The 15,069-nt window shown below is 42.1% G+C and overlaps 1 protein-coding gene across 1 annotated transcript in view; it reads left to right on the top strand.

Moving 5' to 3' along the window:
* The window catches only part of malrd1 (MAM and LDL receptor class A domain containing 1), a 101,591-nt gene extending 87,264 nt beyond the window's left edge, over positions 1-14,327 (top strand). The window contains exons 27-33 of the mRNA XM_049565010.1: positions 1,638-1,763; positions 4,538-4,604; positions 10,097-10,188; positions 10,320-10,416; positions 10,499-10,559; positions 13,780-13,887; positions 13,985-14,327. Of these exons, the coding sequence (XP_049420967.1) occupies positions 1,638-1,763; positions 4,538-4,604; positions 10,097-10,188; positions 10,320-10,416; positions 10,499-10,559; positions 13,780-13,887; positions 13,985-14,083 (650 nt within the window). The 3' untranslated portion in view covers positions 14,084-14,327. The remainder of the gene's footprint in view (positions 1-1,637; positions 1,764-4,537; positions 4,605-10,096; positions 10,189-10,319; positions 10,417-10,498; positions 10,560-13,779; positions 13,888-13,984) is intronic.
* The last annotated feature ends 742 nt before the right edge of the window (positions 14,328-15,069 follow it).

Below are 15,069 nucleotides of genomic sequence, written 5' to 3'. Positions count from 1 at the left end.
GAGATGAAGATGAAGAGAGGATGGGTTCTACAACAGGACAATGATCCTAAACACACCTTGAAATCCACAATGGACTACCTCAAGAGGAGCAAGCTGAAGGTTTTGCCATGGCCCTCAAAGTCCCCCGACCTAAACATCATTAAAAATCTGTGGACAGACCTCAAACAAATCCCCCATGCAAGAATTGAAAGACTCTTAGCTGGTTACAAAAAGCATTTAGAAACGGTGATACTTGCCAAAGGGGGTGCTGCTAAGCACTGACAATGCAGGGTGCCCAAATTTTGCTTCAGGCTTTTTTTTAATTTTGAAACTGTAAAAGATTGAAACTAAAAAGTAATCTTGCTTAAAATAATGATGAAATGTGTCATCATTGACTTTTTGCCTTTTGGAGATCAGTTCATCTTTCACTTGCTTAATTATTCACAGTAAACAGAACTTTGACCAGGGGGGCCCAAACTTTGCGTGCCACTGTATCACTGGTCACATTGCAGATTCAAATTTTACTTGCAAAATATAACAATTAAAATATGACACATTATTTTTCATTAAACTATCTAGAATTATATAAGAATTAAAAACACCACCTTGAATAGATGTTGAATAAAAATAAGTACTTTGCACTGATAGTGTCTCTCTTTCACTCTTCACTTGAAGTAAAAATTTCAATGCAGGATTTTGACTCTGCGGTGTAAACATTTTCTCTATTAATGGTTAATAGTCTTACTTCAGAAAAAAAAGTTTTAAGTACTTCCTCTACCACTGCCAATAGCCTACCAACATCCCCAGTTAGAGAGTGGGTGAAAAGTAAAGCAAGATGTCCCTCAAATAACCACATCCATCACTAAATCACACTCAAGTTGCGGCTACTCACAGTTTGAAACATTGGTGAAACAGACTTAGCTGAGGTATTAATTTCAAAATAGGCGTATTAATCCTGTGTTTTCACACAACCACTGCGGTTATAAAGTAGAGCATGGATTTAATTAGCTAAGGTATTTTGCCAGTGGTAATGTTCTTAGTGTCATAAGTATGTATGGCAAACTTACATAATGAATGTAGGTGAAGACATGCACGACTCTCTGCAGAGCCCTAAAGCCCTGCTTCTGCTGCTGCTGCTGCACACAGCCACTGAACTGTGCCATTGTTTATTTAAAGTTTATTAATATTGAAGGTGTTGCATGGATGAATGGTTCTCAAGATATGTGAAGGACATACAGACAAAGATTCCTTGCTTTATAGTGAGATGACCACAGCCTTGCTTTTATTTTCATTTTTCAAATAAGCAGTTCGGTAGCAGTTTGTTTTTAAATGTGCTCTTTAAATAAATCAACTTAATGTCATCACTTCCCTGGTTGAGAGCAGCAAGTTTATGTTGTCTGGCAAGAGGACCATTTCTCTAGCCATGCAGGAACCAGTGTGGTTTCTTTGGAGGTAAAAGTGCTGTAAGCTATTGTAAGTAATATGCAGCATGTGCACATAGGAAATGTAAATAAACAGTCTTTGTATGTAAAGGATCAGATGGTCAGTTCTGAGTAACATTTGTGGTACACTCATAATGATCTGTGAATACACCTTTCAAACACCCCTCTACATATTTGACACATTTCCCTGTTTCTGCCTCTCATTTTTTCCACCAGCTCTGCTGCAGTGTGAGCTGGGAGAACTGGTGTGTGAAAGTTCGCCTGCTTGTATTCCACTTCAGAAGCGCTGTGATCACTCTGCAGACTGTCTGCCTTTTCACTCTGATGAATCCAGCTGTGATGGTAACATGTTCCTACATATCTCCCCCTTTAAAGTTTTTTGCCATTAAGCTGGGGTAGGCAGTTTTCTGTAAAAGGTAAAAAGGCCAGAATGTGAAAATACACCCTCTTCCTGCAGCTCTCCCCTCTCAGTCCTAAGCCCTGCCACCAGATGAGCACTGTCATGATTGTGAAACCGATGCTGTTATAGCCACAATGACGTCATTTCATTAGCTGGAGGCAAAACGTGACCCGCCACCACAGGGCTGTAGGCTATAGGAGTCTTAAAATGTTGTCTTGTTGTGTTAATGGGAGCCAGAATAGAAGAAGTCATGGCTCAAAACTTAAATTTTATCACATACCAGCTGCCACTGCCCGTCAACAAAAACCAAGACAACTATGTTTAAATGCGATAAGACGAAAGGACTGGATGGAGGCGATCATCAAAAATGCTTGTATGTGCAGTGCACACTTCATATCAGGTTAGGGAAATGTATTTGCTGTTATAGGGATGAATAACGTTATGTGTATTAAGGGTTATCATGTCCACCTCATCAGAAACTGGGGAGGTATTAAGAGGAATATTGGATTTCTAACGCTAACTTTTTAGCACATTAGCTAACGTTAGCTTCAATAGTAAAACAAACTGGAGGAAACTGTTTTAGTGTTGTCCTCCTTTGTAAGATTGACATAGTAATCAACCACAAAGCTTCCTGTGACATCATCCATCCACTGAGTGAGAGCATACGGGTCGGCCAGTCTGGTCCCGTTGGTCAGTGTTTACTTTTTCAAGTACACTCAACAACACTCACGATACCGGAGAGTGAATGACTTGACATAGTGTGTTCTGAAATTCAGTCTGACGCTTTACACTAAAATGAGAGCCCTGATGGTCAAAGAAACGGAGCGTTATATTCCTACATGAATTAACAAAGGTTAAGTTGATCGCACATTCACTCCGCTCGGAGCTCTGCTGCTCCATCTCCCCAGACAGAGTGCCTAGAGTGCTCTCTGCCACTCTGAGAGTGCGGTGCTCTGAATAACTAAACAGTACATTCAAACAGCGCTCCAAATTTACAGATGGTCCAGTTTGTGCCAGAGTGCACTCTGGGACTTGAAATGAGTATCTCTGAATGCATCACTCGCATCATCTTCCTCCATTGTCTCAACAGAACTTATTAGCTAGCGCTAGCTAATATCTGTGGAGAGTTGATCTGCCTCCAGCTAAGCCCCGCCTACCATAAACATCACACTGTGTACTAACAGTAAAAGGGTCTATACAGCAGCACCTCTATGAGAATTACCTTCTTGCATTCTTTGCAAACTCGTTGGCCTGTAAAGCCTTTTAAGATGACACAGTGATTCGAGGCTCAAGCTAGCTATATAACCATGAACTTGAATTCACCGCTACTGTAAGTCTTTGGGTCTAGTTAGCAGAAGGCTAAACTATAAGCAGCATTTTCATTGGTCCTCTGAAATACTTTGCCAATATTGACCTGCCTTTTACTTTCTTTATTGTCAGACTCTCTATGAGATTCCTTTTTTTGATAAACTCGTCTTCCTATGCAGTGTTGACAGTTGTTGCTAATGCTGGAGGGGCAACTTTTTTTCACTGTATCATACTTTCACCTTCTAAAGGGACATGTACACGCATCTGCATTCGTAGATCAGCCAATAGAAACGCCCTGTCTCAGTGTCTAGCCCATTTCCTATCATGGGCTAGATCTCCAAAGCCTGAAAACAGAGCCAAGAGGACGTGCAGAAGTCTAGTGTTCTCTCAGACCACTTCAGATTTTACTGTGGGATTTTTGCCCAATGATGCCAAGAACTGCAAGCCCCAGCTGTCACGTGGTTCATTTTATGATTCCTGGACCTTGAAGCTCAGACACGTCACAAGAGACTCACTGGTTTTAGAGATGATGTCCTTGATGTCCATCTGTGCGTTTCACCTTTGCTCATATAGTTTATGTAGTTTCCACTGTATTTTCCTTTAAATGCTGTGATGTATTGTGACATTTAGTTTAAATATGGCTCTTCCTGACAGCAAAGATGTCTTCAAGCTGGGTGACTCCCTGACTTTCCCCCATCTGTTGATTTGCAAAAATCAAGATTATTAAAAATGCACAGATTTACCTGTTAAATTTAAGGCATACCTTCCGTCTTTTCTCTGTATCATACTCTCATGAGTCACCAGTCAGTTTTGACTCAAGCGTTGCCAAAACTTAGTTCATGTCTGCTCATTTCAGGCCTTAGCATTGACTCCCGGGATATTTTCAAGTCTGGCTGTTTAGTCTTCAAAGCACACCTCAACGGTTACTGCAAGCTGCCAAAATCCATTAAAACCTCTGCCTTCCTGCGTTTTCAGGAATAAGACCAAACCTCACATTTAGCCTGCATTCACTGCCAAGCCAAAGCTACTTTATCAAGGCTGAACAGCACTTCAGGGTTTCAGACATGAGTTTTATTTAAAGGCAACACTGATAACCCCCACACAACCTGTGGAGGGAGGAATATGCCGCATCAGATATAAAGGTTAGAATAAGAAAGAAGCTGGTTTAATGTACATGGTGACACTCTCTGCAGAGGTCAATGGATGATGCTTAACAGTGCACCGTTTCCCCTGGCAGCATAATTCACGGATTCATGTTTTGATGTCAAAGCAACATGTTTTCTGTCAGGAGAGGAGACATGGATGACGGCTGATGACGGCGAAAGAACGCAGAGGAAAAGCTTTGAAGATTTTATTTTTTGCCACGATCTTTAACAGTGACAGTATGTTTCTTTCATGTGATTTGCAGTTTGTCCTCAACTGTATTGCCTGGATCGTGGCTCATGCCATGTGGGGAAACACGGGCCCATTTGCATGTAAGTTGAACTTCACCCTCACACGGATAAACACACACACACAGCCACACACTCTGTCACACTCATGAACACGCACAAACAAAGATAAGTATCATGTCTTTTCTCTCCACTCCTCCCATCCTTTATCTCTCTTTGTGAGACTTAAAACATGGAAATCCCATCAGTCTTGTTTCTTTCCTTGGAAAAGACACGCTCCACGAAGCATGTGGGAATCTGCTTATCCCCTACAGCTTAACCAGGGTGGTTCTGCCTTCATTTATCCACCAGCACAGTGTTTCCTGGGAATCTCTGATGGATTCGCCTGGTCAATATTTAAACACGGCCCCCGCTACCAATGGTCTTAGTGGGTAGACCACAAAAGAAAACTCCAGACAGACACTGCGATCACTCTGTTGAAGGATTTTTAGGCAGCTTATGAATCTAGTTGTCTGCATCAGCAGTTTGGAATGTATGCAATGAGATAATTCATTATAGAAGTAAAAATGCAATTATGAGACTTTCTGCTGGATCTGCTAACATCATTATTCACCACGGAATCATCTCCAAAAGATCCGTGTTTCTCCATCTTCGTGTCAGAAGGTTGCTTTTTCCACAGAGTGGATGCGAATTTTGCAGCAATTCACATAACAAACTGCACGCTGTGTCGACAATGCAATCAGTGTGTTGTGTTATTGGAAATGCAATCCTACTGACAATGCTGGAACAAGGAAACACTTTTAAAGAATTGTGTGAAGCTGAAATTGAATTGTGTGTTTTTCTTCTTCTTTAGCAATCATGCCCTGCACTCCTGTTTGAGAAAGAATTACCAAAGGCGAGAATGTACACTCCATAGTTATTTGGCTGTCTATACAGCTAATCAACACATCACCTCCTTGATTTCCTGCAATTTAGCTTCAACATGTGACACGGAGGTTAGCATTGTCGCCTCATAGCAATAGGGTTCCTTGGGTGGGGGAGCCCTTCTGTGTGGACTTTGCATTTTCTCCAGGCACTCCGGCTTCCTCCCACAGTCCAATGAAATGTATTTCAGGTTAATTGGTGACTCTAAATTGTCTGTAGGTGTGAATGTGAGCGTGAATGGTTGTCTGTCTCTATGTGTCAGCCCTGTGATAGTCTGGCAACCTGTCCAGGGTGTACCACGCCCCTTGCGACCCCCAACAGGATAAGTGGTTATGGAAATGAATGAATGAGAAGCAAAGTTGCTCTACTAATAACAGGTGAATAGTCAATTAGTAGACTCACAAGTCAGTCTTTAGACGCTTTGCTTAACTAAAGACTGATGACTTTCTCCCTGATTTTGTGTTTAGATGGGCGGATACAATTTCAGATTTTAAAAAACTCCCTATGTTGCAGAACCAATAGTAAATCTGCAGGCCGGTCCTTCGGTGGCTCGCTGAACTCTTGTGCTTGTAAACATAGTCCGACTAGAAGCACGTGTAGCGGTACAAAATGGCTCAGCCGTGCTCGCAGAAAACGCCGTCAAAGTTAGTGGATGTTTGTCGCGTTTGCAGTGACACATTCTCACCAACTAAAAGAAACAAACATAATCTTTTACAAGGCCATGAGTCATCCGTCCGGCCGGACTATAACGTTAGAGGGAATCGCCTTGTTGTTTACAAATACTTACACAAAGCAGTTTTGTGTTGCTATGTGTGGTATTTATTCAGTTTTGGGAAATCATGGTGTCTAGAAAGCATCAGTGGCTGCAGTGGGAACTGCCCATTGGTTCGACAGCCCATTGGTTCGACATCCCATTGTTCCGACCATATTAAACTCATTGTTCCTAAGTCCGTTCCGAAATCATCATGATGCCCTGTGGTTAAGGTCTGGTTAGGTTTAGGCACAAAAACCACTTGGTTAGGGTCAGGAAAAGATCATGGTGTGGGTTAAAATGAAAAAGAAAGTGACAAACACATAAGCCGTAAGCCTGCTCCGCCTCAAGCCGGTCGCGGCGCACCATACGCCCGCCGCGAGCCGTTCAGCACCACAGACAGTCGGACTAATGGGATGTTGAACCAATGGGATGTCGAACCAATGACATGGACCCGGCTGCAGCTGACAGGGACAGCTAACACTAGCAGCAAAGCTAACATCAGGACGTCATCTGTTAAAAGCCTCCCGTTGTCGGATACGACATGAAACTACTCCAGTTAGCTCAATCATGTTGTAACTAAGACATCCGCTGGAAAAAATATTTTCTTTACGGATGAGCACACATTTGATAAAACGGAGTTCAATCTCTCAGCATCCATTTTCAAGCTCTCTGTGTGTTTGCTTCCTTGCGGACGAGAAAAAGGGGGAGCGCACATTTCCGAGAAGGCGTGTCCTTTTCAAAAATGCGAGAGGCGCTGCTTTGTTGCCGGCCATTTTCGCCGGTGTGTTAAACACACTTTAGAAAGGAGTGTCCCCAGACTATCAGAAGCTGGAGATCTCTGATTGTCTGGTGGCGAGACTAGTCAATTAACTGCTCAGCTGCAGCACATTAAACAGCATGTAAACATACCTGCCAAAATCACTTTGGTCAGTTAGATGCTGGCATGGGTCTTACTTGTCAATACAACAGCTAACAACACACTTGCTACGTCTGAAACGGCATACTGTGCACTACATACCCAATATATGCACTATCATTCAACACACTTTTGTGTTAATAAACAGTAGTGTGTATGTTTTCGGACGCATTGCGCTGTAATTACTACGTCACTTCCTGAGAGACTCCTTGCCAGTTGGAGACATATAAGTATGGTAACCCATGCCAACCTTTGTAATGTAATGCATGCAAGGTGTAAAGGGAATCTTAGTTGCTGTCCGTTATGCCAGCATAGTGTGCAGTGTTACTGTAATATTTCACTAGGAGTTGTTTACAATTCACGTACTTTTGGTTTCATTCTCAGGTTTCAGACATACTGAAAAATCTCACACACTGTTTTAGTGCACTAACTAGCATATTAGTATGGAATTTCAGACGCAGCCACTGTCTGCCCATGGCTTGTAAGCTACAAGTTTATTTACTCTGTCTCTTATTTCCGTGCTGCCGCAGCTGTCAATCAGACACTGACATTTGTGTCTGAATGCAGAAAGGTGGACTGGTGATTTCAGCTGGACTTTAAAAGTTGTGTCTCTGCAACATGAAAATATTTTTCTGCTCCCTCGCTCTCATTGTCCCATTCAGCCTCCTTCTGTTTGATTCCCCTTTTTATCCATCCCACTGTCCGACATTCCCCACTGCAGGGCCGCCACCACTGCCTCCTCTCATTATGTAACGGGACTTTACCGCTGTCAGTCACTGCACAGTGTGGTATGGAGCCCCTGTAGCTGTTCCAGCATTGATAACAGCCCTGCTGTAGCAGAACCCGAGGCCAGCATTGGAGGGCACCTCTGGCTCAGTATTTGCATCACGTTCCCCCACTCTGCTGAGCAGGATCCACCTGGGAACCAAGCCAGGGACGTCCCACTGCCATGGCCAGACCGTCACACAATATGTACCCTGAACCCCTCTGAATGATAATGACAGTCTGGCTTCGCTGAGAGCTGTGTGTTTCGCATTAGAAGCTCAGTGTTGCGCAGAAATCAGGCTGATACTGAACAGATGTTGACTTGGAGTAGAGTCTTCATTTGGGAGAAGAGGAACTTATTTTCTTTCCCAGAGATGCAGCTCACCAGACGGGCCAGACTATTTGCTGTTAGTGTGTGTTTCCATGAGGGATGTCCAGCAGATAAATCTTGCACCATTTGTCAAGATAGCATTTGTTTTGCTTTTTAAAAAGTGTGAGAGAATACGTGTGCATGTGTACTGGATAATAACGATTGTGATTTATGTTCTTTATCTATTTTAGTGTTTATTCTGCTTCGCTTTTATTGTTTTACTCACATTTAAGATAAGGGTAAGGTCAGTTTTACTCTACATTTTTCTTATTGTCAACAAATCTCATTAAAAGCTCAAAACCAACAGTACATCAGTAAAATGATTTCCAACCAGGGGCACCCAGAGAGCACCGCAGGAGTTACGTGAGAAGCTTATGAAGTAGCTCAGCTCATTTAAAAGAAACAGAGGTTATTTGGATAAAAAAAAAAAAACTACAGACTTAATATGATTTTACTGATACCAATGCCATTGGCGATTCAGCTTTTCTGTGTGTGGGGAAAAAAAGAAGGCTTACACACATTTTCAGCGTCAATACAACTGTTTTATTATTTCATAAAGAAAAATCTGCTTAGTCTGCTTGTGTTGGGTTAATGTTACTGTAATACAATACTCTCCTTAGTAACGGACGTGCTGCTTGATTGGAGAGCAGTGGTGTTTGTGCAACGTCAAATACATGACATTCCTGAAATTTAAGCCCTTGTTGCCAAAAAAGAGGTTTCAGCATAGTGTTGGTGTTTCCATCCATATTTGCTACACCCCTATTATTTGACAGACATTACAAGCAGCGCCGCTGTAATCTTTATTTTGTGAAATGAAGCCACACTTTGGACTGTTCTTCCTCTCCACTTTGACTCCTTTCGTTTCCAGAGTTTGACATCATTGTTTTGCAATCCACATCTGTCATGTCACATGCTGGCATCTATAAAGGGAACTGATAAACTCAGAAGCACATGATCTTGATGAATCTGACAATTTGGGAGCTGGTTCTCAACTGCAACCAGTTTTAGATTCCCATCCCTACGTGTTTATGTTACGTCTGTTTCACAGGACTCACCAGCCAGAGTCAGTTTTAACATGTTAACATCATGCGCTGTAATTCATGCTGTGTTCACACTACAAATGACACAGAAACAGCGAGACAAGCTACACTGTCAGTCGCCCTTGAAGTGTTGCACAAATGCTCTTTGACGTAATTGCGTCGTCTTGGGCTTGTGTATGTCTACTACTTGCCACAAAGCACCTCAACTGGACATCGATCAATATCTGAGCCTCATTTTAAAATACCAATTCACCACCTCATTGCATCCCTGTGTGCACCACGATACACAAAAAGCTAGCATAGCATCAGCTATATACACTTAATGTTTCTGTACCACAGCTAGAAACAACGAGATGTGACTGGGTGAAGCTTAACTGCATCATTAGAGCACTAAGAAGATGAGGCCAGCACAAATATGATTTGTAGCATGTCACACCTGACCGCAGCCACAAGTGTCGGCTGTCAGTTTTGTAGCTTTACGTCCATGACTTGCATTGAAAATGATTTGTAACATGTTGCTGTGTGCTCATAGTGTGAACACAGCAGTAGGGTGTGTGAAAAGGGGAGAGCAAAGAGCCCAGTTAGCTAAAAATAGTGGATGAATGATGAAATAGCTAAAAGTTATGGGTCATCTTCTGCCAATCCAAATTGGTAGAAGGAATGTAAACTTGACCTAACTTACTGAAGAAAGACTTGCATGAAAAGTGACACACTAGGCTTGATTGATTCCTCCATTAGGACATTTTGATCTATGTGTCCTTGCATCAGCGTCATAACTTTGTACTATTTCTTGGTACCTGATTGCAGGTGTCATCCAGGATGGACAGGTAACCGCTGCCATGTGAAGGAGAAACCATCTCCCACCACTGCGACACCCAAACCTGAGGACACACAGCTGGGTAGTTAAGAAATGCTCCTCCCCGCTCTATTAAACTGTCCCACCTTAATTTATATACTGTATCCTTGCATACCCAGCTAATGTCTGCAGTTTATTAAAACGTTCTCTTCAATGTACCTCCCTCTTGTTTAGACACTGTGTATGTTGGCATCGCTATCGGGCTGCTTCTGCTTGTGGCTGGAGTGGCTGTCTGCACTCTGGCTTTCTGCAAGAAAAAATGCTTCTTAATGTGAGTTTTGGCTACAATTATGACTGCATTTTGCTGGTGATGATGTTAATGATAAGTGTGTTTTTATTTGCTGGCTCCACAGAAAGCCTGACTCGATGGACTACGGAGTGATGGATAACCCAGCCTTTGACTGGAGACCAGAGGTCAGCGCACAGAAATGTCCAATCAATCATCAGCAAATTATGTTCGGGCAACATTTGGTTTCTCAGCAATACAAATCTCATTTTTCTACCATTCGCCGCACATTAATTCAATAAGTGGAGCTAACATTTGTGGAGGTCAGACGGTGATCGCTGAGCCTTTCTGCTAGATCACATTTTTGATTTAGGATTATTGATTTTTTTGGTTTATGTAGATATTTAGGCTTCTGTGTGTGACTTATACACACACACTGTGGTGCATATACAGCAGACAGACACAATGACTGAACCATATAATCTGATCATGTCCAACGCCACCAGCTGAACACTAAAAATAACCAGTTTAATTAACAGCTTTCTGATAGTCTTACAAAGGTGTAACGTGATAAGAGGCTTTAGAAGTTTTGAGGCTTCCTGACTGGATTATATGACACAGGTGCAGTAGTGGAAGAAGTTCTTGCATCCTTAATCCTACTAAAAGTACTAGTACAACTGTATAACAAGACTTAATTGCCAGTAAAACTCCTGCATTCAAAGTAAAGGTATAAAAGTACAGTATTATCAGCAAACTTTAAACTATTTGAAAAAAGTACTCATTCTGTAGAATAATGTCCCCTGTGACTGATATTATTATAAATTATAATATTAGATTGTTAATGTTGATGGATTGGAATGACTCAGGTCTCCTCCAAAGGGTCACATGATAGATCTGAGGGTACCTGAGATGATTATTGATGAGCGGAAAGTGTCCCCATGGGTCCTTAAAATCATTGCAAGTTTTCATTGCAACTAGAGGGAAAAATATCAAGGCCTTGAAAGATCATTGAAAGACACTCACAGTTGCGTTCTTGTTTCATGCGCAATGAATGATTTAAGTCAAATGATGCAGGTTAGACAGCAGCAAGCAGGCGAGAAAGCTAACATTAACGCCATGTTTACACTGAACAAGGAAGTGCCCGCAAATGTTATTTGTCACCTGGCCATTCACACCAGAAGCACTTCTCCTGGCGCCGCTCAGCAAATGATTTTGCTTCTCTGCTCTTTTCCAATTACACAAAGAACTCTTTCGCTCTCTGTTTAGACACAACTGACAAATATTTGGAAGCATAAGGTGCATATTTTATCATTTATCAGGACCAGATCATTTATATCATGTCGTATATATTTCTTATATCACTCATAAGAGATTATCAGTGTGTTTTTTTTTTGCTTGCGGCTCATTGAAAAAATAAACCAGATACAGAAATGAGTGCTGCAGATCGTGAGTCGGCCACAAAGCTCGCGACTGAGTTGTGTCCATTATGAACAGCCCTACTGGTTGCAAATTTGCGAATCCTAGGATAGCAAAGGAATGGCCCGTCCTACGCTCCCTATGATTGGCTAGTACTTGTACCCTTTGTTTGTTGAATTGGTTAGGTTTAGGCAAGAGGAATGGGATTGGTTAGGGTAAGAATGTCAGGGTAAGCCAATCAGAAGCAGAGTAAGGCAGGTCATTCCTTCTCTATCCTAGGACCACTGGTTAACATGGGCACCGAAAGAATGATGGGCTAGTAGTGTCTAGTTGAAGTAGCTTCTGTGTCTAATGTGAACCCAACATAAGTGAACCATAAGCTATGCCTGGAAAATGTAAATTACAGGACTCGTGGCTCACCAGAGACATTTACTAATGTTTAAAAAAGTCTCTGTGTCTATCTCTGAACGTACACAGTATATTATATTGTTTTGCTGTGCTGTGTTAGAGAGGGCAAGAGCTAATATTTAAAATACAAAAGTAATGCACCCCAAGAATTATAATGAGGCACTGATCACTGGCAGTAGACTTGATTATAGAAAACAAGCTTCACACACCCTGGCTCCTTATTATTTCTTTTATTTTGATGAAGTTTCAGCCTTTGGGCCTACTTCAAGATCAACCAACATGCAATCAAGGGAGGGCAAGAGATCACACAGTCTGCGATCACTGTGACACAGCACAATTAAGAAGTGTTCACACATCCAAGCCTCCCTCTCTTTTTAATTGTTGTCTGAGAGCTTCTGTAGAGCCTGCTAGTTCTCATAAAAATCTCAGTGTTGTAGTGGTAATTAACCTTGATCCATGTCTCAAACTACGCTGTTCTTGAGAAGTCCTTGAATATGATGTTTATGTCGGCTGAAAACACTCTTTGTTGCTGAACTCACTTGAAACACGTCCAATCTCTGTGGACTTTTGCTGGTCACTATTTGGTGCTTCTGGCTCAACTGGCCAATATTTAGTGGAGTAAAAAATGCAGCATTTCCCTTTGAATTTTCTTGGACTAGAACTATAAAGCACCAGTAATTAAAAATATTAAGGTAAAGTACAAGTTTCTCAAAATTAAACTTAAGTACACTACTTGAGTAAATGTAGTTAGTGTCCATCATATCACAGGTGTAGCTGTTATTGTGTCCACCCACTGAATGCTTTGTGTCTCTTCCTCCTGTCACTGAAAAGATCCCATCACTGGAGACGATGCAATCACAGCGACTCCTTTGGATAATGGCTCTCGTGTGTGTGCGTTTAAGAGTATGTGTGTGTGTGTGTGTGCGTGTGTGTGTGTGTGTGTGTGTGTGTGTGTGTGATGCTAAACTTCATGTGGGTGTACAGCAAGTGTCATATAGTTATCCACATGAGAGTGATATTGAGAGCCACACGTCATGACTCTGATGGTGGAGATTATCATGGATATAATGGTGCTGTGTGAGTGTGTGTGTGTGTGTGTGTGTGTGTGTGTGTGTGTGTGTGTGTGTGTATGTGATGCAGTAGCCTCATGATAATGTTCATATTATCTTCAGAGATAACAACACGCATAATATTTCCTCTGCAGATTACACTCCCATTATATATGATGCATACAAACATCACATAATAATGTGCTTCAGTATATTCTATATGTGGGTATGTCTGTACATGCTTGTTTTCATGTGGCTGCCAATGAGGACGCAGCTATAAATAGAGAGGTGTAGGTGTGAACTAGTATCTCTAAAACACAGACGGATCTGCTTCAGCACTTGTTTAACGGAGCAGTGCAACACTGCGTGATCATTCCACCTCTGGAAGATGATGAAATGTTTTATAGAGGTTAGAGGTGTAATTATGGACGCATAACGGGTCAATTTGCTTTTAATTGCGCCTGCATTTCATGCGCTCTCGCACATTAAGGCTCATCTCATTTTAAGCCAGTGTACATGATTGTCTTTCCCACAGCTCCCGTCCTTGCATGAGAGGCCAGGCTGTTGTCCTGGAGTTAACCCCAGCAGGAGTGATGGTCTGGGGCTTTCCATCAGTGTCTACCCCTGGAGGAGGGAGGTGGAGGTAAGGTGTCTCTGCTCAGCCTTTTGGGCTTTACCCCAATTATCTGTGCAGAAGTCAGTGACGTGATATACTGTATGTCTCTTTGTGTCCACGGTAGGGTTCGTCTTGGAAAGATGCCAAGCTGTCCTTCGCCAACCCGCTGTACAATTACCCCCCTGATGCTAATAACGCTGACTACAAAAGCTCTGAAGCATAAAGACAATGGACTTTATATATTGACACTGCAGTAGATCTGGGTCGAACAGTGTGTGCTCATACTTGATGAGGTTGTCTTGACCTGCTGAGGTGCCAAGTGGTGGTGGGGAGGGACACAATGCAATGAGTGGAAAAAAGTTTGGTAAATTTGCATGAAGGAATTTTAATGTCAGTTCTGATACACTGCTTCCAACGATGTGATACCCCCACACATCTGGCACTACGTGTAAAAATAAAAGCTAAAAGTTCTGCACACTAACTCGAGTGCTGAGTTTAAGACTTTAACAAATTGTGTCCATATAAATACCAATAAATATAGTTTTAAAAACACTTAAAGAGGTGAATAGTGATGCAGATTTGTCTGCAGGTGCTGTGTACTTTAAAACTCTCCTCAATAACTGCAATGCAGGTTTTATAGAAGGTAAAACCTTAAAGCAATAGTTCACATTTTTATAGATAACACTATCACATCTGTACAGTAAATATGAAGCTACAGCCACAATTCAGTTAACTAAGCCTTAGACATCTTGTGTGTTTAATCTGTATGAAAACCTAAGTGTTAAACGGTGCTATATCATTGTTCCGATGGCCCAAAATTCTGAAGCCTCATTAGGCCAAAAGAAGTCCCACTGGACCAAAAGCCCATATTTTGGACAGCCCGTTACCCCAAAAACAAACGCCAATCCCGTTTCTCTTAAAGCACACGCTCCCCGCAGCTCGTGTCAGTTTCCTGGTAACGCTTGAGCCACCTTTCCGGGATGTTTTTTCTGACCCTTTGCGCCGTTTCAGCCACGAACCCTGGTGTTTTTCATTGACCACTGCCTGCTTCTCCGGCAACTTCTGTGCCACCAAACGTGGGTGTTTCAAGCCAAATCATTGTGTTTCCTCAACATAACCAAGTGGTTTCGTGCCTAAACTTAATCACACCCTCACCACAGCCCTGACAAATGCAACAATGCGAACATTTTTTCTGGTGATTGGGTTGAC

This window comes from Epinephelus fuscoguttatus, linkage group LG21 (assembly GCF_011397635.1).
Source record: "Epinephelus fuscoguttatus linkage group LG21, E.fuscoguttatus.final_Chr_v1".
Lineage (NCBI taxonomy): Eukaryota > Metazoa > Chordata > Actinopteri > Perciformes > Serranidae > Epinephelus > Epinephelus fuscoguttatus.
Note: the sequence above shows the minus strand (reverse complement) of the source record. Positions and strands in the feature narration are given on the sequence as shown.